General features: G+C 42.3%; 1 protein-coding gene across 1 annotated transcript in view; it reads right to left on the bottom strand.

Annotated features, from left to right (window-relative positions):
- LOC124141468 (mitogen-activated protein kinase kinase kinase 4-like) overlaps positions 1–27,332 on the bottom strand; it is a 44,840-nt gene that overhangs the window by 1,786 nt on the left and 15,722 nt on the right. The window contains exons 6-24 of the mRNA XM_048402411.1: positions 25,918–26,076; positions 24,428–24,585; positions 21,482–21,652; positions 20,577–20,676; positions 18,602–18,685; positions 16,048–16,332; positions 14,847–14,996; positions 13,906–14,067; positions 13,127–13,260; positions 11,360–11,441; positions 9,900–9,975; positions 8,788–8,973; positions 7,675–7,872; positions 6,559–6,629; positions 5,861–5,977; positions 3,271–3,430; positions 2,919–3,038; positions 2,154–2,260; positions 717–896 (exon numbers count right to left, since the gene is read on the bottom strand). Of these exons, the coding sequence (XP_048258368.1) occupies positions 717–896; positions 2,154–2,260; positions 2,919–3,038; positions 3,271–3,430; positions 5,861–5,977; positions 6,559–6,629; positions 7,675–7,872; positions 8,788–8,973; positions 9,900–9,975; positions 11,360–11,441; positions 13,127–13,260; positions 13,906–14,067; positions 14,847–14,996; positions 16,048–16,332; positions 18,602–18,685; positions 20,577–20,676; positions 21,482–21,652; positions 24,428–24,585; positions 25,918–26,076 (2,700 nt within the window). The remainder of the gene's footprint in view (positions 1–716; positions 897–2,153; positions 2,261–2,918; positions 3,039–3,270; positions 3,431–5,860; positions 5,978–6,558; positions 6,630–7,674; positions 7,873–8,787; positions 8,974–9,899; positions 9,976–11,359; positions 11,442–13,126; positions 13,261–13,905; positions 14,068–14,846; positions 14,997–16,047; positions 16,333–18,601; positions 18,686–20,576; positions 20,677–21,481; positions 21,653–24,427; positions 24,586–25,917; positions 26,077–27,332) is intronic.

Here is a 27,332-nt window from a genome sequence, read left to right as displayed (position 1 = left end):
CTTTTACCGCCATTTCCAGTGAATGTCAAAGTCATTGCAATGGAAGGGGCACGGGTGGCCCAGTCGTCTAAGGCGCCGCGATTCGCTGTGCAGAGTTGCGTCTCTTGGGCCAAAAACCTATGATTGTGGGTTGGAATCCCGGTTCGCCCCGATTATGTTTCTAGGTTTGTCAGCACCATACCCGTGCTCGTGGGTTTCACCGAAGTGGTAAATGTCTGAGACCTGCATCACTTCGGGCTTTCCTCCCACATTAAGCTGACACGCCACTATATAACTGGAATAATGTTAAAAGCGGTGTTCAACCTAACTCACTCACTCATTGCAATGGAAAATCTAAAAACAATTTTTTTTAAATCCCAAACTATCAAAAACACCACTTCACCACTAGACTTATCTATGTGCCAAGTTTGGTTATCTCTCATGGTTTTGAGAGAACGAAACGTGACGTACGAATGGACGGATGGACAGGACCCATTCCTATATCTCCCTTCCAGTTCGTGGTGGGGGATATAAATTGCTTGATGTAATCACTTGCAATCTACTTACTTCCCTGTCGACTACCACTTTACCATTACTTAGAAGGCAACTCTGTAACAGATCATTTGTGGGTACCAGTAAAAATACAATTAATTTCTAACTAGAATCCAGACAGGACATGTGATCAGTCAGAATGTTGCTAAAAGGATGGAATGTTGACTTCTAGAGCAAAGGCCTACCTTGGAGAAGGGGTGGTCCTGTAGCCTGCTAGCTGTCCACCTGGCTTGAGGGTCATGCTGGAAGCAACACAATAGGAAATCCTTGCCCTCAGCACTTAGGTTCTCAGGGACAGACGGAGTCCCACCCATCCCCACCTTGAACATGATCTGGTAGTTGTTCTCAGCGTCGTGCCAGGGGCGCTAGCAACACACACATCACACGTAGCTTTCATTACAGGAAATAAGGAGTCATGCTGCCAGATCTTATCAGACAGAACACACTTCAAATTCTACTTGAGCAGGATGGATGTTATGTCAGGATATACAGACATGTACATAGATCTTAGGATATGTAAATCTTTCAAATCAACCATTCTTGTCTTTGACAGTCAGTCCGACATCAACAGGTAAAATCTCACTCTGCTCCAAAGCAAGTGCTTGTACAATATCTATTGGTGTGGTATTTAGATTTTATCATTTAACTAAAGCATTTATCCATGACATAAGCTTATGACATAAAAACATGTATGTCATACCCCAATGACATAAGTATGCAAATTATATATGCAAATTAGCTAACCGGAAGAGAGAGCGGTTTGATTTGAAACTATATATTATAAGTGAAGTTACACCAGAGATATAATCAGATTACACAGAATCGTTGTTGTTACCCTTATTAAAGTTTCAATTATTCTGCCAAAGTCTGTTCAAGTATTTTGTTTAAAATAATCCGAGGAACTTTTTTTCTCAGCGAATTGTTTATTTTGGTTTACATGGCTATGGAAAACATGTATCACTACGCACGAGTGAGAATACGCACGTAAGATTTCGACAAGTTGCTGATGTTAATGTTTAATGCAATTATTCCTTAATTTGGAAGCAAAAATGTGAAAATGATAAATAGAATTCATCACTCGTGTTTTTTAATATGGGAAATATCAACCTTGTCCCGTTAATTGGTATTTGCCTCGCCAAAGGCTCGGCAAATACCGATTAACTAAGACTCGGTTGATATTTCCCATATTAAAAAACACTCGGGATGAATCCTCTATATAGTTTAAAATTTTGGCTAGTGTCTCACACTATTTAGCACAGATGGCATATAGAACAATAGACTTCAACTCATTTGTGTACGAAGTATCCAGTCTCATGAAGATTAAGGGTTAGAATTGGTCTCCAGCAACCAATGCTTGTTGCAAGAGGCGACTAACGGGATCGGGTGGTCAGGCGCGCTGACTTGGTTGATGCATGTCATCGTATCCCAATCGTGTGGACCGATGTGCATGATGTCAATCACTGGATTGTCTGGTCTGGACTCAATTATTTACAGACTGCCGTAATATAGCTGCAATATTGCTGAGTGCGGTGTTAAACAACAAACAAACAAACAAAATATCCAAGCTTAAATTTTCATGTTCAGAAAACAAAGTAACTTGCAGCTGTGTAAGAAGCTCTCACCTTCCCGGTTGCCATCTCGATGACAACACAACCCAGACTCCATATATCAGCCGCACGGCCGCTGCCTTCCTTGTCATTCTGGGTGATCACTTCCGGGGCCATGTAGGCTGAAACATCAATCTACACTACAACCCTAGATATATGCTGGGGAGGGGAAACTGATCCAAGATCATTGCACTTATGTACTGATCTGTGTACGTGTGTGGCTGCTTGTGTTAGTCCGAACTAATGCTGTTTTGATAGTGCTAGTTCATTAAGATGTCATGTCTAGTTTTAACACGGATATCCTATTCAGACACAGTATACTGACTCAAAGCTGACCAGTCCTTGTTTAATCCCATAAATGTAATTCCCATACTTAAGACTATAGACTTGTGACAGCCGTAGCGTTAAGATGTTCGTAACTCCCATACTTTAACATAGAATTGTGACAGCCATAGCATTAAGGTGATCATAACTGCCATACTTTAACATAGACTAGTGACAGCCGTAGCGTTAAGATGTTCGTAACTCCCATACTTTAACATAGACTTGTGACTGCCGTAGGGTTAAGATGTCCTTGACTCCCATACTTTAACATAGACTAGAGACAGCCGTAGCATAAGATGTTCGTAACTCCCATACTTTACATAGACTTGTGACAGCCGTAGTGTTAAGATGTTCGAAACTCCCATACTTTAACATAGACTTGTGACAGCTATAGCGCTAGGCCTTGTACCACAAATGTCATCTAAGCACATGGTGGTGTGTAGCATTATCACTCACCCATTGTCCCCGCCAGACTGTTTATTTCACCCAACATGGTGGTGTGGTTCTTCAGCTTCACCGAGCACCCGAAGTCACCAACTTTCACGGTTCCATTGGACGTTAAGAAGATATTTGCTCCTGAAAGTGGAAGTACAAGAAATATGTTGCAAGAAACGTGCAGACACATAATGTGCATATTCATAATGCGCCAAATCTGTACCCTAAATCATGCTAAATTATTACCCGATCAATGGGTCAGTGTGCACTCTATTTTCGTTCTCAACTCCCTAGGGAGTATACAACTGACTAAACACAGTATACAATACAGCATCGTATGCTGCAGCCTGCTTCCACCCTAGCAAGGAGTTACCTTTGATGTCTCGGTGCACGATGCTGTTTTCATGGAGATGATTGACAGCGATAAGGATCTGCTTGGTGTATTTCCTGATGATGTGTTCCGGGAGGCCGATCTTCGCTGCCTCCTCCACAGTGCCGCAGTCGCAGTACTCCATGAAGATCAGCATCTCATCCTGAAACACACAAACATATGCTCACACAATGAAAGCACTAGTGCTTTCTAGTCAGCCCTTACAGGAAGCCAGAGTGTTTGCTAGTCAGCTCTTACAGGAAGCATGGGTGTTTTCTAGTCAGTTCTAACAGGAAGTGTGGGTGTTTTCTAGTCAGTTCTAACAGGAAGCATGGGTGTTTTCTAGTCAGCTCTTACAGGAAGTGTGGGTGTTTTCTAGTTAGCTCTTACAGGAAGCATGGGTGTTTTCTAGTCAGTTCTAACAGGAAGCATGGGTGTTTTCTAGTCAGTTCTAACAGGAAGTGTGGGTGTCTTCTAGTCAGTTCTAACAGGAATGTGGGTGTTTTCTAGTCAGTTCTAACAGGAAGCATGGGTGTTTTCTAGTCAGTTCTAACAGGAAGCATGGGTGTTTTCTAGTCAGCTCTTACAGGAAGTGTGGGTGTTTTCTAGTTAGCTCTTACAGGAAGCATGGGTGTTTTCTAGTCAGTTCTAACAGGAAGCATGGGTGTTTTCTAGTCAGTTCTAACAGGAAGTGTGGGTGTCTTCTAGTCAGTTCTAACAGGAATGTGGGTGTTTTCTAGTCAGTTCTAACAGGAAGCATGGGTGTTTTCTAGTCAGCTCTTACAGGAAGTGTGGGTGTTTTCTAGTCAGTTCTAACAGGAAGCATTGGTGTTTTCTAGTCAGTTCTAACAGGAAGTGTGGGTGTCTTCTAGTCAGCGCTTACAGGAAGTGTGGGTGTCTATTAGTTAGCTCTTACAGGAAGTGTGGGTGTTTTCTAGTCAGCTCTTATAGGAAGTGTGGATGTTTTCTAGTCAGCTCTTACAGGAAGCATGGGTGTTTTCTAGTCAGCTCTTACAGGAAGCATGGGTGTTTTCTAGTCAGTTCTAACAGGAAGTGTCGGTGTTTTCTAGTCAGCTCTTACAGGAAGCATGGGTGTTTTCAAGTCAGCTCTTACAGGAAGCATGGGTGTTTTCTAGTCAGTTCTAACAGGAAGTGGGGGTGTTTTCTAGTTAGCTCTTACAGGAAGCATGGGTGTTTTCTAGTCAGCTCTTACAGGAAGCATGGGTGTTTTCTAGTTAGTTCTAACAGGAAGCATGGGTGTTTTCTAGTCAGTTCTTACAGGAAGTGTGGGTGTTTTCTAGTTAGTTCTAACAGGAAGCATGGGTGTTTTCTAGTCAGCTCTTACAGGAAGCATGGCTGTTTTCTAGTTAGCTCTTACAGGAAGCATGGGTGTTTTCTAGTCAGTTCTAACAGGAAGTGAGGGTGTCTTCTAGTCAGCTCTTACAGGAAGCATGGGTGTTTTCTAGTCAGCTCTTACAGGAAGTGTGGGTGTTTTCTAGTCAGCTCTTACAGGAAGCATGGGTGTTTTCTAGTCAGCTCTTACAGGAAGTGTGGGTGTCTTCTAGTCAGCTCTTACAGGAAGTGTGGGTGTCTTCTAGTCAGCTCTTACAGGAAGCATGGGTGTTTTCAAGTCAGCTCTTATAGGAAGTGTGGGTGTTTTCAAGTCAGCTCTTACAGGAAGTGTGGGTGTTTTCTAGTTAGCTCTTACAGGAAGCATGGGTGTTTTCTAGTTAGCTCTTACAGGAAGTGTGGGTGTTTTCTAGTCAGCTCTTACAGGAAGTGTGGGTGTTTTCTAGTTAGCTCTTACAGGAAGTGTGGGTGTTTTCAAGTCAGCTCTTACAGGAAGTGTGGGTGTTTTCTAGTCAGCTCTTACAGGAAGTGTGGGTGTTTTCTAGTTAGCTCTTACAGGAAGCATGGGTGTCTTCTAGTCAGCTCTTACAGGAAGTGTGGGTGTCTTCTAGTCAGCTCTTACAGGAAGCATGAGTGTTTTCTAGTCAGCTCTTACAGGAAGCATGGGTGTTTTCAAGTCAGCTCTTACAGGAAGTGTGGGTGTTTTCAAGTCAGCTCTTACAGGAAGCATGGGTGTTTTCAAGTCAGCTCTTACAGGAAGTGTGGGTGTTTTCTAGTCAGTTCTAACAGGAAGTGTGGTGTTTTCTAGTTAGCTCTTACAGGAAGCATGGGTGTTTTCTAGTCAGCTCTTACAGGAAGCATGAGTGTTTTCTAGTCAGCTCTTACAGGAAGCATGGGTGTTTTCAAGTCAGCTCTTACAGGAAGTGTGGGTGTTTTCAAGTCAGCTCTTACAGGAAGTGTGGGTGTTTTCTAGTCAGCTCTTACAGGAAGTGTGGGTGTTTTCTAGTCAGTTCTAACAGGAAGTGTGAGTGTTTTCTAGTCAGCTCTTACAGGAAGTGTGGGTGTTTTCTAGTCAGCTCTTACAGGAAGCATGGGTGTTTTCAAGTCAGCGCTTACAGGAAGAACAAGTGTGTTCTAGTCAGATCTTTGGGGAAGCACAAGTGTGTTCTAGTGCAAAGGGTTCTGGGGACCTATTGTGGATGCATCTATCTGTAGAACCCCACAGTGACCATGTACAACATACCTTGTGCACCTCCACCCCATAGTATTTGACCAGGTGTTTATGCTGGTTGCCCTCAAAGTTCTTGATTTCATCAGCAATTTCCTTAAAACCCTGCTGGTCATTCGGCTGCATCTTCATCTGTAATCACAAACTCTTTTAGCTCCGAAGAAACAATAAATCTCAGCAGTAGCATGAGTACACCAGCATTTTCATTCCACACTGTTAGAACAATTCCCATATGTGACCTGTTTCACTTAGTTGTTTTTATATGCCTTCTGAGTGAGTGAGTGAGTGAGTGAGTGAGTGAGTGAGTGAGTGAGTGAGTGAGTTATTGGGTGGGTGGGTGGGTAAGTGAGTTAGCCGCTTTTAGCAATATTCCAGCAATATCACAGCGGGGGACACCACAAATGGGCTTCACACATTGTACCCATGTTGGGAATCGAACCTGGGTCTTCATTATGACGAGCGAAAGCTTTAACCACTAGGCTCCCCTACCACCCCTAATGCCTTCTGAAGTTCTGACTGTCTCAGAATATGTATGTAAACAAGAGATGTTTGATAGGTGAATTCAAATTCAACTATACTGAAGTGTATATTTGAAGAAAGCTCGAAAATATCAGATCTCACGATCAATCTGACTTCAGCCGTGAATTCATTTCAAGCTAGAGTCTTATATTCACATACCTCCATCATCTACATATAGTTATCTCCTATCTTACCTCCTTCAGTGCCATCAGCTCCCCTGTCTCCATGTTGACAGCTGTGTACACCTTGCCGAACTGACCCTCACCTACAACACCCAATGTCATGTGTCTCATCAGGCAAATAACCATCCTCAACTACAGGACTTATCTTCAACCAATGCACCTGATCAAGCAAACATTATTAAACAATTGGCTATTGTAATTTGAAAACATTCTATAACAATATTACTATAAGAATTCAAAGAATCCTCTCTTGTTTTGGAAAGGGTCATCTTTATGAGTAACGTTGTGATTATTTTGCTGTAGGGATATCTATTTTATCATCCAAAACTGGCTCCCACAGGAGATATCGCTTGGGTTAGATCAAGCGATATCTACATAGTAGATATTGCCGCAATGAAATTGCATCACAATGCTTTGCAGACCATTGTGACGTCATTGGTTACCATGATGTCACAATCAAATGACATCACTAATGGCTCTGCTACTGAAACTGTTAGCAGTACTTCTTCCACTTAAGACACTGCTTATTACTGTCTACAAACTGCAAAGTTGGTAAAAGTGGAAAAACTCTTCGGCAAGCCTTAGAGTTTTTTCACTTTTATCAACTCGTGTTGATATATTTGATTTCAAAAGACACTCAGGTGAGATTCTCTATGTGTCAGTGACTTATTGATAGATTTGTTTGTTGCTTAACGCCGCACTCAGCAATATTCCAGCTACATGACTGTGAGCTGTAAATTATCTGAAACCGACAATCCAGTGAATCACATCATGAGCATCGATTTACGCAATTGGGATACTATGACATGCATCAACCAAGTCAGCGAGCCGGACCACTCGATCCCATTAATCGCCTCTTACGGCAAGCATAGTCGCATTTTAAGCAGGTTTGCTGAAGACCTACTTTACCCCAGATCTTCACGGGTTACAGGGAGAAGCAACTGGGAATATTCTCTGCCCACCATAGAACAAAAACCATTTCAAATCACTGTCCGCAATACTCCACTGTACCATGTCTGACTTAAATTACAAGTTCTCAACAGCGATCCAGTTGCTGCAAGATGTAATGTCCAAACCTAGGAACAAATCCATTTTCCAATCCTACCTCAAATTCCTGATGTAGCTCACCTATCTTGTTTCCTCTCTGCCATCTAAAGTTGACTCTCCTGACGTTGATGTGGTAGTCAATCTCACTCTGGCGTGACGTGGTCCGACCGATCACCCTCTTGTCCCGCATCTTCTGGTTGCGCTCCTCCTCCAGACGACGACACCCCAGCTTGATGCGTTCCTTCCGGGACAAGTTGGTCAGAGACTCACACTGGGAGGCTGCAGCATAAATTACAGAGACTCACACTGGGAGGCTGCAGCATAAATAACAAACTCACACTGGGAGGCTGCAGCATAAATAATAGGTTTACACTGGGAGGCTGCAGCATAAATAACAGACTTACACTGGGAGGCTGCAGCATAAATAATAGGTTTACACTGGGAGGCTGCAGCATAAATAACAGACTTACACTGGGAGGCTGCAGCATAAATAACAGACTTACACTGGGAGGCTGCAGCATAAATAATAGGTTTACACTGGGAGGCTGCAGCATAAATAACAGACTTACACTGGGAGGCTGCAGCATAAATAACAGAGACTTATGCAGGGAGGCTGCAGCATAAATAATAGAAAGTTACACTGGGAGGCTGCAGCATAAATAACGGACTTACACTGGGAGGCTGCAGCATAAAAAACAGAGATTAACACTGGCAGGCTGCAGCATGTACTAAAGCTAAAGTGAGTATATGACTGCTGTGCAGGCCATATGAAAAACAAATCTTGCACAAATTTAGTAATAATTGCAATTTCAGTGGTCCAGTGGTTTTGGGGGAGATGATGTTTACACAGTTTCAGTATAATAATTTTTTGATATACAATTGATCACAAATATCATATTTCTTTGCGAGTGTAATATCACATTTGAATAGTTCAAAATATGATGCAAGGTAGGATCTTATGAAAATTTGAAAACAACATAAAAGATAGCTTCTGAGGTGAAGAGGTTGTCACAAAGGCTGTAGTATTTACAAGCTGCCATCACACACAACATAGCTAGAATATCGTTGAGTGCAGAGTTGAACATCAAACAAATAGATTTGTTAGAGTGAGCTGATGGCCTATGCGATATGTAACAGAGAATGGTGACTTCATCAATTCCTCTACACGAGGAGAATATCTGCTTGTATACTTACACGCATCCAAGATGCTGGGACTGGGTGTGGAGGGAGTGGACAGGCCAGATGAGACATGTGGGATCCCCTCACTGAAGGTGGATCTACTGGAGTTGGAACGCACCATCTTCTGACTCAGAGACGGCTCCGGACACGATGGAAATCTCTGCATCGGGTGACGGAAGTTGCCCTCTGAAACTGACTTACCTGCAGAGAATGTTCATACATGTTATACATACATATTTAGAGATTATTACATGAGCCTGTGTCATACTGATCTTTTTAAACAAGTGTCAGAATTCTTGGATTTTCAAAGCAAGATAGAGGGTAATGCGTGAATTCTTACACAGGTTTTATAAAATCAGTGTGACACACATGCGAGTGTCATAATTTCTTCATCACCCCTTATTTCTAAATTCTTCTGAGCTCCCCTTTAGAAAAATGCACTGATCAGGACCCCCGTCTTAGATAACCACAAATGTCAATGATAGCAACAATCTTCAGCTATGACATCATTGCTAGTGTGACGTCATTCCATCATTACATTACAAACAGCTTTGAAAGACGTGAACAAAACCATCTCAACCGGACGACCTAAACAATAAACTGGTGCGCATGAAGTGATATTTGATAGTGCACATACAATGTTTATGAACTCGAAGGGAAATAAATAAATATATTTCTTTTTCTTCACAGTTTAGGCGGACCTAATCAAAAAACTCAAAAGAAGCACGGAATCTTCTTCTAATTTGACACACAGAACAAGTCTGGGTACCCAGCGTGTAGCCTGTGTAACAATCCCAACAAGGGCCATATCCATAGCAAATCTCACACTCCGCCTCAGTGATGACTTAGCATTCAACAGTGCAACAAGCTATTTTGATTGGAATTTTCTCGTCTGGAAAAAAACAAAACATTTTATTCTGAAATCAGAACAGGCCTTCAGTAAGTCTATAACATGAAACAAATAAAAAAGGCGTGCAATTTGTGGAAAGGACTTTGTAAAATGTGATAATCATCCCATCTCATTGGCCTGTGGCAGAGGTACTTGGTCGACAACAAGAACCTCTGTGTTGAAAAGTCTCAATACATCAGACTCCTTCCTGTTAGATACATGTTTAGGGGCAGCTTACCATGAGGCCAATGTCCACCCTTGTCTGCTGATCCTATAACATGGGTGATACAGTCGTTGATGTTTTTCTTTAGCTCCTGAAATAAGATTTGGACAATTATTACCATATATCCAGTGTATGTTCTTGGTTTCTGGGTGGGTGAGTGGGCGGTTGTGTTTGGGTGGGTGGATTGCTGGGTTGCTGAGTGAGTGAGCGGTTGGGTGAGTTTGGTTTTAACACTGCTTTGAACAGTATTTTAGTCTTGTCATGGCTTCTCATCCTGTGGGAGAGAACCTGCAGTGATAAAGGTTGTGGATGTTTTCCATTTTGTTTAAAAGAGATGAGCGCAGATAAGGAGCATCATAATATGGGAGAAAATGGGATTCAAACAGATCACAGACAGATCCTGAAACACCTAAGGGATGTAACTCTGCTCATATATTTTAGCAACTAAGAATACTAGTGAGTGAGTGTGTATGGTTTTACCCCACTTTTAGCAATATTTCAGCAATATCATGGCGGGGGACACCAAAAGTGGTCTTCACAACCCATGTTACGAATCGAACCCAGGTCTTCAGCGTGACGAGCGACTGCTTTAACCACTAGGCCACCAGACCACCCACTAAGAATACTAAGTATACCTTCAAACCTGTTCAGGCAACATGTAGAAAAACACTGATATACATAACTGAACAACATTACCCCAAAGTATTGTATTCATGTGTATCAAAAGCTCTTAAACGACTTTCTCTGAGCTATTGAAATTACTATTACGAGCTGGAGCTTCCCAGAACAGATACATAGAACCTTAAGCTGCAAATCTTCAAAAAGATCTCATGCATATTGGTGGAAGAAAATGAAACTTGGTTTTTTTGGGTTCAAACAAAAATGATGAGGGAGGAACACTTTATATTTGATCTGTCGACAATATCTAACAAACACCCATTGTACTGGATTCAACCAAATGTCATTTGTGTTTTCATTATGGTCAGCAGAATCTGCTTTATATAACTGTACACCGAACTGAGTTGTCATACTTTGGAAATTGAGAATGGACGTCATCATAAAATCCCAAGAAATTTAAGAAAATGCAAACTTTGTAAATTAGACTTGGTTGAAACCGAGTACCACTTCCTGCTTATTTGTCCATCGTATGTCAAGTTACGGCAACTATATCTCAAAGCAAAGTTCTATTGTCATCCTAACATCCATAAATTTAATATGCTTCTGTCATCACCAGATACATATATTATTACAAATCTAGCAAAATATCTATATTATGCAAATGAAGTAAGAAATACGAAACTGAAAGCTTAAAACCTGTCTGTACTCAACTTTTGTACACAAAGGCCTGTGGCCTATATGTATTGGAAATAAAACCAATGAATGAACTGTACACTGCTTCAATGAAAATGGCAGATACGCAGGATTAAAAGTGCCCAAGAATTATTTTCTTTTTTCAGCCTTACACACAGACATACCTGAAACTCATCTTCAGACAAACAAGCTAGGACCTTAGGCTCACATGCTACTGTGAGGAAATCTAGGCCTTGATTTGCCCACCTGGAAAAGACAGTTATGTTGCATTTTCCCAACTGATTAAAACATAATTTCAGTATCACACCTTATTCAATTGCAATGATATGAACTTCCTCTTACTCAATACCTATATGTGTGGCTAATTACACAATGCCTGTCTTTCCTTATTCACTGTATCTATTACCATAGAAAATGTAGACAGGAATTTCTAAATTCTAACTGCTTGTACCTTTATGTAGTAAACTCTACCATATATTGGAACAATACTACACATTGAAAAAATAAAAATGGATCTGAGATTAACATGTATTACCAACAAATGCCTCTGTCTGTCAACATTTGTGTAAGAAACAACATGCTACACCAACAATGTGGGTGGGTCTACACTATGTATGACAGCATCTCCAGTTCGTTAGCTACATTAAAGTCCATCACTCTATCTCTAGACTATCTCTAGGACCTATCGCTGACTGCCCATAGAAGTTGTACTGATAGAATATGCTGGTACTATATCACCCAAGGACCTGTATCACCCAATGACCTATCTCTGACTGCCCTTGGTGGTCTACTGATAGAATATGCTGGTACTATATCACCCAAGGACCTGTATCACCCGATGACCTATCGCTGACCGCACATAGAAGTTGTACTGATAGAATATGCTGGTACTATATCACCCAATGACCTGTATCACCCGATGACCTATCTCTGACCGCCCATAGAAGTTGTACTGATAGAATATGCTGGTACTATATCACCCAAGGACCTGTATCACCCGATGACCTATCTCTGACCGCCCATAGAAGTTGTACTGATAGAATATGCTGGTACTATATCACCCAAGGACCTGTATCACCCGATAACCTATCGCTGACTGCCCTTGGTGGTCTACTGATAGAATATGCTGGTACTATATCACCCAAGGACCTGTATCACCTGATGACCTATTTCTGACTGCCCTTGATGTTCTACTGATAGAATATGCTGGTACTATATCACCAAAGGACCTGTATCACCCGATAACCTATCTCTGACAGCCCTTGGTGGTCTACTGATAGAATATGCTAGCACTGTATCTAACGAGGGCCTATCTCTGACAGCCCTTGGTGTTCTACTGATAGAATATGCTAGCACTGTATCTAACGAGGACCTATCTCTGACAGCCCTTGGTGTTCTACTGATAGAATGTGCTAGCACTGTAACTAACGAGGGCCTATCTCTGACAGCCCTTGGTGTTCTACTGATAGAATATGCTAGCACTGTAACTAACGAGGGCCTATCTCTGACAGCCCTTGGTGGTCTACTGATAGAATATGCTAGCACTGTAACTAGCGAGGGCCTATATCTGACAGCCCTTGGTGTTCTACTGATAGGATGTGCTAGCATTGTAACTAACGAGGGCCTATCTCTGACAGCCCTTGGTGTTCTACTGATAGAATATGCTAGCACTGTATCTAACGAGGACCTATGTCTGACAGCCCTTGGTGTTCTACTGATAGAATGTGCTAGCACTGTAACTAACGAGGGCCTATCTCTGACAGCCCTTGGTGTTCTACTGATAGAATACGCTAGCACTGTAACTAACGAGGGCCTATCTCTGACTACCTTTGATGTTCTACTGATAGAATATGCTAGCACTGTATCTAACGAGGACCTGTCTCTGACTGCCCTGGATGTTCTACTGATAGAATATGCTGGCAATACGTCACCTTGGTCTCATTCCCCTCCCCCTTTCGCACTTTTCCGACACAAACTTCATCCAAGATTTGGCAAACTTGACGAGTCCTCGGCCTAGCCTCTGCCTCTGGTCCCCAGATACAAGACGGGACACCTCCTTGTAGTACTGCACACACAAAACATGGTCCTCTTATCCAAGGTATACAGAGGATTATCACAAACAAAGGTGGCTAAACCATGCACCTAGGCCTAATCAATTATCAAATGTCCGTACCACATGAAATATCCTTAAAAAAGTCAAAATCCATAATCTGTATTTATTCATGCAAAAAATAACACACTGTTCCATGCCCATGTTGAACTGAAGGCAATGTCTCTGATCAGACTCAAGAAAACTCAAGTGAACAACTCCAGAGGCCCCAAATCTTTAGTCTTGTCTGACATTAACACAATTTTACATTTCGTAATAAAGAACCCAGTCGTGACTATTCATGATATTATATTGACAGTTACAGTTTTCTTATATCCCCCTGTGAAGATCCGAGTTAGAAATGGTCTTCCACAACCCATGCTTCAAGCAATAGGTGACTAATGGTATCGGTAGGTCAGAACCAGGCTTGGTTGATGCATGTCACCATACCCAAATTGTGCAGATTGATACTCATCATATCAATCACTGGATTGTCTGGTCCTGACTTGATTAATTACAGACAGCTTTCATATATCTGGAATACTGCTGGGTGTAAACAACAACAAAAAAACCAAACAAACAAACAAAACATTTGAACTGACACTAGTCCTGCAAACTCACCTCAAACCCAAAGTTATAGCACTGCAGCATAGTCTCTCTGTATAGTTTTAGTATGTGATTCTTCTCGTTGTCCTCCAGCTTAGCAATGTCATCAAAGTTGAGTTTCTCATCCACCTGGCTAATGGCTGTCGCCACATTCTCCCTCATCTCGATGGCTGTGTTCTGCAACAAACAGAGACTCAACATATTCCAACTGTCTCTGTGTGTGCAGGGGCATCAACCTGATGTCCTTCTCACAACGTTCAAGCCTCTGGAGTGAGTGACTGACAGAGTATGGTTTTATGCTGCTTTTAGCAATATTCCAGCAATATCACAGTGGGGGACACCAGACATGGCTCCACACATTGTATCTATGTGGGGAATCAAACCCGGGTCTTCGGCGTGACGAGCATACGCTTTAACCACTAGGCTACCCGACCGCCCCCTTCGGCGTGATAAGCAAATGCTTTAACCCCACCACCTTCAGTCTCCGGACATGCAGGACCCTTGTATTCTAAAATGATTACTTCAAGAATAAGACCCGTGAAGATCCAGGGTAAAATAGGTCTTCAGCAACCCATGCTTGCCGCAAAAGGCGACTAAGCTTGTCGTAAGAGGCGACTAACGGGATCAGGTGGTCAGACTCGCTTGACTTGAGTGATGCATGTCATCGTATCCCAATTGCATGGATCCATGCTCATGATTTCAATTACTGGATTGTCTGGTCCAGACTCGATTATTTACAGACCGCCGTCATATAGCTGGCATATTGCTGAGTGCAGCTTTAAACAACAAACAAGCAAACAAACTTCCTGAATATATTTGTATTCCAACAGACCTATAGAGCCTCACAGCCAGCCTCATGTATACTCCAAAGGGAGCTGAGAATGAAAACCGTGTGTACACTTATCCATTGACCGGGGTAATAATTATTATTTTTACTATTGCTGTACTCTTCTAACCTTGAGGGAAGCCAGGGACTCTGCTATAGACTGATGGCAGGATGTCTGTTCATTGACCAGGCTGATGGTGTCTCCCATCTTGTAGTTGAACTCCTTGCGCTGACTGGACAGCTGTGATGAGTGGATCACCACCAGCAACAGAGACTCCACCTGAAACATCAGCCAACTCTCACTAGAAGCCTAACAACACAGAGTGTAATATGTGTCATGATGCCACATGTTTGTTGCACAGAAGGGTTGGAAGATCGTGTGTAACACGTCTGATATCTGCACATATATACATTTCAGTATCTTCCCAAGGCAAGGTGCATAGACTGACTATAAAAGTCCAGTTTCCACCCTTGCCGAACTAGGCTAGAATTCCACAGTAACATTTTGGTTGGACTAACGAGTCTCTGAATAGTCCAATCAAAATCTTGTAATGAACTAGATATCCGGTTCATAGACCACATGGATTTCAATGCGCAGATTTCTGTCGCCTGAAGGATTTGCAAAGCATGTGTACTGCCAACTGGAAGTCGACAGATATTATGAAAATCTTTCCATGTTTTTTACGAAGGTGCTCAAGTGATTTGATGCACTTCATAAGGTAAGGCTATTTTGTTCGAAGCAATTGCAGATGATATGAGAGATGGAATTTGATTGGTCAAGAGGAGGGACATAGAAGGGACGTAACTCGTAATAGCCACTGTCGGCACTACAATCGAGTTTGGAAATTCCAGCCTAGTTCGGCAAGGGTGGCAACTGGACTTTTATATTCAGTTAATGCCCTTGCCTCAGGAAGATGCCCTTAAAGCTGCTTGACCCTGATGAAGCAGTGTCTCATGAGACAGCTGCTGAGTACAACATGATCATCCATTGTTCATGACATTCCCTACAGACAACACAGCATTATCAATAAGTTTTGCATGTCCTCCAAATCTTTATACATTTTCTTTATTTACTTTCTTAAAATGGCAATGGGTAGCACATAGAATAAGTGCAAGTCAGATCATTCCCTTGACACAGATTAAACTTAATTCCTTGAAGTTTGTTGATTATTCTCAGAAACTGATAAATAAAATTTGCAACCTTTTTGGTGTTAATTTGTATTCTTTGTAGAAGTTCAGAAGAGTCTGTCAATGTATAGCATGTAAAAAAAACCTATTTTTTTCAGTCTGTCTATTATTGACATTCCAATCAAGCTGATTAGTTGACTTACCTCAATATGAGACAGAGCAATAGCAGTCTCAGCAGTGAGCTCCATGTGGACTTTCTCCCCCAACCACAGTGGACATTGTGACACATGGTCAATGCCGCCCTCACACCGCAGCATGAGGAGGTAGCCCTCGTTGACGAGACACTGGCCATCCTCATCTGTCCACTTCTTGGCCGTACTCTCCTCCCGACCACAGGTGACGTTGAGCAGCTGCAGGATGAGGCGGGTGTTGCACATGATCTCGTGGGGGATGAACATCATGTACCCAGAGCTTAGAGGGGCTATCACCTGTAGAGATACAAGCACAATATCACTGATGAGGTCTATACTGTGTCGGCTCAGAGGGGCTATCACCTGTAGGGATACAAGCAGAACATCACTGAGGCGGGTGTTGCACATGATCTCGTGGGGGATGAACATCATGCACCCAGAGCTTAGGGGGGCTATCACCTGTAGGGATACAAGCAGAACATCATGTACCCAGAGCTTAGGGGGGCTATCACCTGTAGGGATACAAGCAGAACATCATGCACCCAGAGCTTAGGGGGGCTATCACCTGTAGGGATACAAGCAGAACATCATGCACCCAGAGCTTAGGGGGGCTATCACCTGTAGGGATACAAGCAGAACATCATGTACCCAGAGCTTAGAGGGGCTATCACCTGTAGGGATACAAGCAGAACATCATGTACCCAGAGCTTAGAGGGGCTATCACCTGTAGGGATACAAGCAGAACATCATGTACCCAGAGCTTAGAGGGGCTATCACCTGTAGGGATACAAGCAGAACATCACTGATGAGGTCAATACTGTAGCCAGCTCAGAAGCTCTATCACCTGTAGGTGTCTACCCTACATCAGAGGGATTTGTCTACTCTCCCTACATCAGTGGGACGTGTCTACTCTCCCTACATCAGTGGGACGTGTCTACTCTCCCTACATCCGTGGGTCGTGTCTACTCTCCCTACATCAGTGGGACGTGTCTACTCTCCCTACATCAGTGGGACGTGTCTACTCTCCCTACATCCGTGGGTCGTGTCTACTCTCCCTACATCAGTGGGACGTGTCTACTCTCCCTACATCAGTGGGACGTGTCTACTCTCCCTGCATCAGTTGGACGTGTCTACTCTCCCTACATCCGTGGGACGTGTCTACTCTCCCTACATCAGTTGGACGTGTCTGCTCTCCCTACATCAGTGGGACGTGTCTACTCTCCCTACATCAGTGGGACCTGTCTACTCTCCCTACATCAGTGGGACCTGTCTACTCTCCCTACATCAGTGGGATGTGTCTACTCTCCCTACATCAGTGGGACGTGTCTACTCTCCCTACATCAGTGGGACGTGTCTACTCTCCCTACATCAGTGGGACGTGTCTACTCTCCCTACATCAGTGGGACATGTCTACTCTCCCTACATCAGTGGGACGTGTCTACTCTCCCTACATCAGTGGATCGTGTCTACTCTCCTTACATCAGATGGTCGTGTCTACTCTTCCTACATCAGTGGGACGTGTCTACTCTCCCTACATCAGTGGGACGTGTCTACTCTCCCTACATCAGTGGGACGTGTCTACTCTCCCTACATCAGTGGGACGTGTCTACTCTCCCTACATCAGTGGGACGTGTCTACTCTCCCTACATCAGTGGGACTTGTCTACTCTCCCTGCATCAGTGGGATCTGTCTACTCTCCCTACATCAGTGAGACGTATCTACCCTCCCTACATCAGTAGGATGTGTCTACTCTCCCTACAGCAGTGGGACGGGTCTACTCTCCCTACATTAGTGGGACGCGTCTACTCTCCCTACATCAGTGGGACATGTCTACTCTCCCTACATAAGTAGGACGTGTCTACTCTCCCTACATCAGTGGGACGTGTCTACTCTCCCTACATCAGTGGGACGTGTCTACTCTCCCTACAGCAGTGGGACATGTCTACTCTCCCTACATTAGTGGGACGTGTCTACTCTCCCTACATCAGTAGGATGTGTCTACTCTCCCTGCATCAGTAGTATGTGTCTACTCTCCCTACATCAGTGGGATGTGTCTACTCTCCCTACATCAGTGGGACGTGTCTACTCTCCCTACATCAGTGGGACGTGTCTACTCTCCCTGCATCAGTTGGATGTGTCTTCTCTCCCTACATCAGTGGGACGTGTCTACTCTCCCCACATCAGTAGGATGTGTCTACTCTCCCTACATCAGTGGGATGTGTCTACTCTCCCTACATCAGTGGGACGTGTCTACCCTCCCTACAACAGCGGGACTTGTCTACTCTCCCTACATCAGTGGGACATGTCTACTCTCCCTACATCAGTGGGACATGTCTACTCTCCCTACATCAGTGGGACATGTCTACTCTCCCTACATCAGCGGGACATGTCTACTCTCCCTACATCAGTGGGACATGTCTACTCTCCCTACATCAGTGGGACGTGTCTACTCTCCCTACATCAGTAGGAGGGGTCTACTCTCCCTACATCAGTGGGAGGGGTCTACTCTCCCTACATCAGTAGGAGGGGTCTACTCTCCCTACATCAGTTGGGTGCCAGTACCTACCCGGACATGATTCTTTTCTCCCAGCTTATCCAGGATTTCTCTGGTTGTCACGGAGATGTTGAAATCTGATGCAATCTCAAGGTCCTTATATGAAATGAAGATAAAATAACTACGACCATGGCACAGGTGACATCTAATATATACATGGCATATTCTCCATGTACATAATTAACCTAAAAAAACTCAAACATAATGCAAGGTTTATTTATGCCTAAATTATTTTATTACCAATTAAATAAATGTACAAATATATATACAGATTCTATACGGAGCTCAATGCAAGAGATAAACAACTTTTTAAAGAAGCATTATCTTCCTACCAATTCATCAATTTCAGTTTCCATGGTTTCCGGTAGCATATAAATTTTAAGAAATTTAACATGCCAAGACAAAGATTCATAAAGTGAAAAATGAGCATTTTGGGATAATGTTTATGCATTATGCAATGTTTAATACTTACCTGAAGCTACGTAGTGCCTTAGCTTCCCTGCCTCATACAAACAGACTGTACTGGAAATGCTCATGTTTTACTTTACCTGACGCTACACAGTGATTTATTCAACTGACGGCAGCGAGGTGGCAGCTCCAACCACGTTAGGCCAGGGGATATGACTCAGGTCAGAACAGAATGGTGTTCTGCATCCGGCTAGAGGGATGGGGAATACGGTACCAATACTTCACCAGGTACCAACGGAACAGTACCCAGCAACCCAGAATGTTTATAGAGGATCTGAAACAAGGTGTGGTACAACTTTGGCAGCAGGCGACAGCCGAATGAGTGGGGTCGAAGGCGAACTTGTATGTGCTTAGGCCGACCCAGGACAGTGTGATTGTCTATCTCCAAAGCAACTGGGTCCTGACACGTTGCGACATCCTGGAATGTGACGGGTCCAGATCTGAAGAGGGGGGCCATCCGTCAGGAGAAACAGGAAAAACGTCTGCTCCAACAGAGATGCAGACCATGGCGACCCGCTTGTTGATGTAATCCATCAACGTGTAGTTGTATGAGGCGATCAGTAGACAGCTGTTGCGGAGGATCGCTCGCAATGACGAATGGCCCTGATGAGTGCTTCCAACTCCAAGTTGTTGATATGCCAGGTCATCAGTCGTCATCCAAAGACTGCATGGTCCGGGAGAAAATGTGCGCCTCATCCTTGGAGATGCTGGGTGGCCTCAGCGCTTGTTACAGAGGTACCACTCAAGACGTTGGAGGGGGCTAGCCCACACTCCAGAAAAGGGCATACCTCTACTGGCACAGTGAAGGAGGTAGCCCTTCACAACTAAGCACAGAAATGGTAGGAGAAACCTCTGAAGGGGACGCAGTTGAAGGCGACCGTGAAGGTAAGAGCCCAAAGAGAGTCTGTCACTGGCATAGGTCATAGGTCATAGGTCATAGGTCTGCTGGACCGCGGATTGGATGGCTTCAAACCGATCTGACGGAACTTGCGGTCTGTCAAAAAGAGGCCACTGATGAGAGTGAGTTGGTGACAGGAAGTAACTCTTGGCCTCTATGGGATCCAGAACTTAGGGATCTGGTTGTGGAAGAGCGTAGGACCCCCAGACCAGGGTTGCCGCTAATCCGGGTCAAAAAGGAGGGTCCAATGAAGACTGTTTAAGGAAAGCCATGCATCGCGCAATGGTGATGGAGTCTGGGCAATACTGTAGATACAAAGACACGGGCTATAGTCTGTTTCGACTGTCTCTCTGTTCAAGTACTGTCTGTCTGTCTAAGGTAGGGAAGCTAAAGCACTGTTTAGCATCATTGTTTAACATTTAACTCAGCTTCACCAAAGGAGGAAGTCTAAGTTTGTTGATTAACATTCCATGAGTGAGTACGAACTAATGAACTGGAGAGAGTAAAACTGCCTCCTGACATTCAGTTCAGTCAAACACAAGGAAGCAGCAGAAACCTCCTTTCAAATTTACAGCTAGCAAAACTCAGGTGGCCTTATCAGAGGTGTCGTTGATTGCTTACCTTTCTCAACATTTTAGCAAAGCCCAGGGCCTTTGATGCTCTTTCCCGCGCCTCATGAAACAGTATCTTAAAGTTCCTACATGTGTGCTGAATGGTGTGCCTGAATCGAAGAAAACAAAAGTGGAGTTTGTATCACTTCTCAATCATGATCAGCATATTGTCCCCTATTTGATTGGGACAAACACCTACAACATGTATGACGCAAGGTAAGCTGTTACCAAACTGGAGAGTAAGATGTGGTGCAAGTTTAATGTCTGCATTCCTGATTCCACACTACATCACAGTAACCTTACTCAATCAAAGGGAGATCTGTTAGCACGGCTTCATAAGGCTTAAAAAAATAAAAGAAATGCTTCTCAGGCAATGACTTTTGAAAATATAGTGCGGGTGGTGGTTTTATTTTTTTGCTTGTTCAAATTAGTATGTAATCAAATAAACAGTTGTGTGCAGTCAACCTCGGAAAGGGCCTCCCTATATAAACAAGCATACAAACTCCAATGACTGCCATTACCATAACACAAGATGTGCAGTAAAGCAATGTGCATGTAAAGGCATGCTATATTTGATCCCATTGTGTTCAAGTATTTTTTTTTTTTTTTAAATGGAAATAAAAATGAAATGTTCGACAGACTTTATGATGATGCGGACGTTGCCTGAGAACCAGGACTATTTATTTTTTTAGCCTAATGTATTTACTTTTATGAGCTCAGTACTGTAAATGGAAATATTTCAATGCTTGATTGATGTGAGGGCAAAGTTTCATGAAGATCATTAAAATGTTTAAATCCTTGAGACAGAGAATGCAGAGGATGATGAGACCTACAGATGAAAAGCATTTTTTCACACAACTTGTTAGTAGATTCTTATCAAAGCTGTATCTTTGAGTCTGTTCAGAGACCAAATACCTGTAGTCGGAAACCCATTCCTTGTTAGACGTGGTGGTCGAGTCATCAGAACACTCCTGGTCACTGCGGTCATTATCGTAGGCCGTCAGGTCGTACAGGTCAGATGTACAGTCATCAATGCCATTCTCCAGGAAGTCCGCAATATTCACCAGCAAACTGAGAACCATGGTGCTGCAAGTGAAACCAATAGTCAAGACAAATCAATATTCAAGACAAATAAATAGTCAAGACAAATCAATTGTCAAAACAAATCATTAGTTGAGACAAATCAATATTCACGACAAATCAATAGGCAAGACAAATAAATATTCAAGACAATTCAATAGTCAAGACTAAGGGTGAAACGATACACCGATATTCCGATGCATCGCGATACTTGACCCACGATACGATATACGATAAACGTGGGCCCATTTATCGATACGCCACGATACGGAACGCAAATCTCAAGTACAGTGTTTCCTCGCTATTGTGCCTTTCAATAAACCGCTAACTTGGTTATAGCGCGGTATCGCATGGCTCCCAAAAACGTACTTACATTTTTAATAAGCTCAGGTTTTACACCGACAGATGTTTTTCCCCATCTCAAAAAACATTATCAGCTGATCCCCGCAAGCACATAACAATGGAAATACCTCTCAGCAAATGCGAACTGAAGTACGCAATTCAATACCATTATCATACTAACTTGTTATTAAAACGTGTTCATTGTATATCTGGACTTGTGTTTGTAATATATTTTAATAGTTTTTTTCAAAATTTCATTTTATATTGTTTTCATTAAGTTATGTGAAATCGTGTGTGAAGAGATACAGCAACCACGGTCAGATTACCGCTTTTGACGCATTGAAGCGAACTTTAGTTGCTAGAGAATGGATACATATATTAAAAATGCCATACTTTGACTCGTTCAAAGTCATATTTATGGCAATTTGGCTAATATATGTCAACATAACGTTTCGCAATCGAAATACATGTAGCACGGGAAGTCCCTAGGGTGACTGGTCAAATTGTTCCATACGTAAAAATATCCTGCAACAGCAATCACCAGTACCAAAATGCTACACTTGTGGTTCTTATAATTTTAAATACATATATAGTAAAAGCTGCAACTAAGGTAACATGATATTGGAATATATTATTCCTGATAAAACAATAATTTCAGATACAATTTCTTCGACCATTGCATCAAAATTCTTTGACGTTGTATCACTGGTGGAGCACATTAATTATTTTCTGGTGTTTTAACTCTGAATTGTTTTTAAGGAAAGTTAGAGAAAGTTCCACTTTGAAGCTGAACAACTTCAGTAGTCTTGTTATTGTAAAATAATTTTGACTGTTCCAAAATCATGAAAGGTTCAATTCTGACATGCTTTAAGTCTTGTTTTTTTATCATTGCGTATCGAGATACGTATCGTATCGTGACCAGAATATCAAGATGTGTATCGTATCGTGACCTTCCTGTATCGTTGCAGCCCTAGTCAAGACAAATCAATAGTCAAGACAAATAAATAGTCAAGACAATTCAATAGTCAAGACAAATAAATAGTCAAGACATTTCAGTGACTGATGTTACAATGATCCTACTATCTGGGTACAAGGATGTGCTTCATATATTTCATTACCGTATTCGACGTAATAAGCGCCCCGCTCTAATAAGCGCCCACGGCGATATTTGCTGATATATTGGCTAGTGAACAGTCCCAATTAGCACCCCTTCCGATTGATCAATGTACAAAAGACTTATTTATTCGTGTATAATACGCACTCTTGAGTTACATGCACCCTTAATTATGGGCAATTAAATTCTGGAAAAATATATCTGTCGTATATAAACATTTCAGGCTGTCAGCATAAACCAAGAAGTTTATCTTTCAACTCTCTTTTTTTCACCAAAATACTATTCTAATAACAGCCCCCTATTTCTAATTTTGAGAGCGCCCTGGGCGCTTATCACGTCGAATACGGTATTTTAACTTTTTGTCCAAAAGTACTAACGAGACACAAGAGAGTGTTGTAAGGAGGCCTCGATTATTGTTCCTCATCACTCTACCACCATACAATTCTATAGTCAAGGTGACATCCTACAAACTAATCATACAGACAGTGTCGTCTAGTCTATGTTACTAATGTTACTCTTGAGTGAGTGAAGTCACCTGAACTCTGGGTATCACTGACTGTACACACGGTACATCTTGAATCGATATATCAACTCAAAACTGTCACAATAAGTCCATATATGGTTTAGGCCAGGCATTTTATATTTTTTGGATTACGGAGTAAATATAAAAAAAGAAAATCAGATTTCCATTTTCCTTCCCCGCTGATAGCCGGGTAGTCAGTTATTTTATTTGTTATCATCACCTTTTAATAAAAAACATATGAATTTACCGTTGTAAACTAGTAAAGAGATACATAATCGATCCCTTGACAATTGTCCGTGTTGTAAGTCGTAGAATTTTTATTGTTACAAGGGCCTTTATCGTCACAAATGGCGGTCTTTTGAGCACAGAATATGTCCATAAAATATGCCAGAGGCGTTCTGCATTTAAACAAAATGAGTCTGGCTTTTTTTTCCCTCCTCCAACCCTGGACTTTGGGCTGAAAAATCCGTAATCCTAAAAATAAAAAAGCTTTCTTTCTCACTGTCCATCTTAACCATGATAATGTTAGTAAATGTATAGCTTTATGAGGCAGTGACATCCCTACCTCAGTCGAAGAGGCGACTAACGGGATCGAGTGGTCAGGCTCGCTGACTTGGTTGATGCATGCTCATGATATCAACCACTGGATTGTCTGGTCCAGACAGATTATTTACAGACGGACGTCATACAGCTGGAATATTGCTGAGTATGGCGTTAAACAACAAACAAACAAACAAACAAACAAAACTATTGGGCAGCCTGGCAAGGACTACAGGACTAGTGCCAATTTCTAACGCTGTACCTGAACTTCTTGCCAGCCTCCGCCTCCCCTCCGATGACATGGGGACAGATGTACTTGGTGAACATCCACTCCTCCTCGAGGGCGTTCTTCAGGCTCCGGGATGCTTCAGGCAGAGACTGTAGGGCGCTGATCCAACTCTGCAGATACTTGAAGTAGTCCTGCCCAACACAGAATCCACAATCAAATACAAGTGAAATCATCTTAAAATCATAAACCTTCAAACATCAGTTTCCTTAACCTTCTACAAAGTTCTGCCAGTTGCTTTATTAATACTGCAGAACATAACACAAAATATTTACATTAATATGGAGAAGTTGTGATTACTACATAAGTGTGTTCACCTTTTTTCCACAAAGGAATAAGAAAGTAGTCGGAAACAAAACCCTTTTAAATGGAGGTAAAAAAATGTAAGTCTGATGTTTTCTCTTTTGTCCCTTTCACCTTACATCACAGGGTTCGAAATGCTTTGTATTTGATTGCTGATGGCATCAACTCATAAAATCATGGCTAAAATTTCCAGTGCCTGAACGGTGTAAAAATATAACAAAATATTATTTTAACAATGCCTTGGGACAATGTTTGTTCATGGAATATGGAAAATGGAACATGATCTATATATGGACATGATTATTGTACAGAATGATTCATAAAATAGATTTGGATAATTAGAAATGAAAAGGGGTTCATCAATCTCAGTAAAAAGGAAGAAGGCAAACTTTAAATTTTAACATTACAACTGCCTTGGTGAAATGATATTTATTAGTTTTCTAATTTCTAGTTTCAAAGGGCACACCTAAACATACTTATTTTGACCTGTGGCACACAGGAAAACTATATATCTCCATACATGCATCATGTGTAAGAATAATATCTTTTTTATTGTTTGTTTTCTTCAAATAAAATATTTTCCATCAAAGCAGAGGCTCTGAAGAATTGGTCTTAAAATGACAGTGTTCCCGTTTACCGGTATTTACCACTTTTTTACTGGTAAAATTAGGCTGGACCGTTAATTCACGTGACTGCCAGGCCCTGTGGACTGGCAAATAAAGTATCTTATAAATCTTTGTTGATGAACAAAATATCGGCAATATTTACAGAAGCATATTTTTCAACAAAGTCAGCCTGGAAATATTGACACAGATAAAAAAGAAACTTATGACTGAACTTTGTGTGAATGATCTTAGTTACTTCAGAGATGACGTAATTGCAGTGAACATGATGTTGAAAGAACTAAAACCAGGTAATTTTCTTTTTCTTATTTGCTGAAAGTTGGGACTGACAAATTTGTTTAAGGTTGATGTTGTTTCAAAAGCCAGAGGGAACACCCCAAAAGGAGCCATATGGACAATGAGAACTGGGCCTTCTGATTGAGTGAATGACAGTGTTGTTACCTTCATTGGCAACATTAGAACAGAAACATAAGGTAGATCTCAATTACAACTCAGGATTGCACAACACTCCGCCACCCATTATAACACTGACGGACGTACATCCAGCATTGCCTTCATGTCATTGTCGAACTGCTCCAGGTCCGTGGCGAACTTCTCCTCGGCCTCGTTGTCGTCCCACATGACGGAGGCCACCATGTGCTGGTAGTACTGCTTGACCAGCACCGCCCCCTTCAGCACCTCCTTGCACTCCCGGATCAGCTGCAACAGACAGCAGGCTACCATCAGTGCAACATCATGGGTTCATCACAGAATTGCTTGGATTATAATCATTAGTTTGTCAGCATCACTTTGATCACACTCATCTTTCATCTGTGTGGTACATATTTACTCACTCGCTGAGCAATCGCTCTGCAATTATTTCTTAAAACATGAAGCTAATACCAAGAGACAATTTTTAATGGTTAAGTATATTATTTGACATAATTTATTCAAGGGTCATAATTGCTGTGAGTGAGTGAGTGAGCTGGGTTTAAAGCAGCTTTTAACAGTATTCCAGTTATATCACGGCGTGTCAGCTTGATGTGGGTGGAAAGCCCAAAGTGACGTCCACTGGTTTTACCACTTCGGTGAAACCCACGAGTAAGGGTATGGAGCTGACAAACCTAGAAACATAATCAGGGCGGACCGGGATTCGAACCTACAATCATAGGTTTCTGGCGTTCCCAAAGAAAAGCAACTCTGCACAGGGAATCACGCAGCCTTAGGCAACAATTGTATGTAATGTGAAAGGGGACTTGAAAACTAGTGAATCCACTGGCGGAGATGGTTTGGTTATTAGTTGTTTATGCCGCACTCAGAAATATTCCAACTAACTGACGTGGCCTTAAAATAATTGTTTCTGGACCACGGGGACCAGACAATTCAGTGTTTGTTGTTTATGCCGCACTCAGAAATATTCCAACTAACTGACGTGGCCTTAAAATAATTGTTTCTGGACCATGGGGACCAGACAATTCAGTGTTTGTTGTTTATGCCGCACTCAGAAATATTCCAACTAACTGACGTGGCCTTAAAATAATTGTTTCTGGACCACGGGGACCAGACAATTCAGTGTTTGTTGTTTATGCCGCACTCAGAAATATTCCAACTAACTGACGTGGCCTTAAAATAATTGTTTCTGGACCACGGGGACCAGACAATTCAGTGTTTGTTGTTTATGCCGCACTCAGAAATATTCCAACTAACTGACGTGGCCTTAAAATAATTGTTTCTGGACCATGGGGACCAGACAATTCAGTGTTTGTTGTTTATGCCACACTCAGAAATATTCCAACTAACTGACGTGGCCTTAAAATAATTGTTTCTGGACCATGGGGACCAGACAATTCAGTGTTTGTTGTTAATATTTCGGATGGGCTGCATGAAATTTTCCTCCATCTGCCCGACTGTCTGGCAGATAAGTTTAAGACTTCTTACGAATTCAGTTTCAGTATAACACCTTGTAGATTCTCAAG

This window comes from Haliotis rufescens, unplaced genomic scaffold (assembly GCF_023055435.1).
Source record: "Haliotis rufescens isolate VD_foot unplaced genomic scaffold, xgHalRufe1.0.p SCAF_26, whole genome shotgun sequence".
Lineage (NCBI taxonomy): Eukaryota > Metazoa > Mollusca > Gastropoda > Lepetellida > Haliotidae > Haliotis > Haliotis rufescens.
The sequence above is the reverse complement of the archived record's forward strand: the minus strand, read 5'-3'. Positions and strand labels throughout refer to the sequence as shown.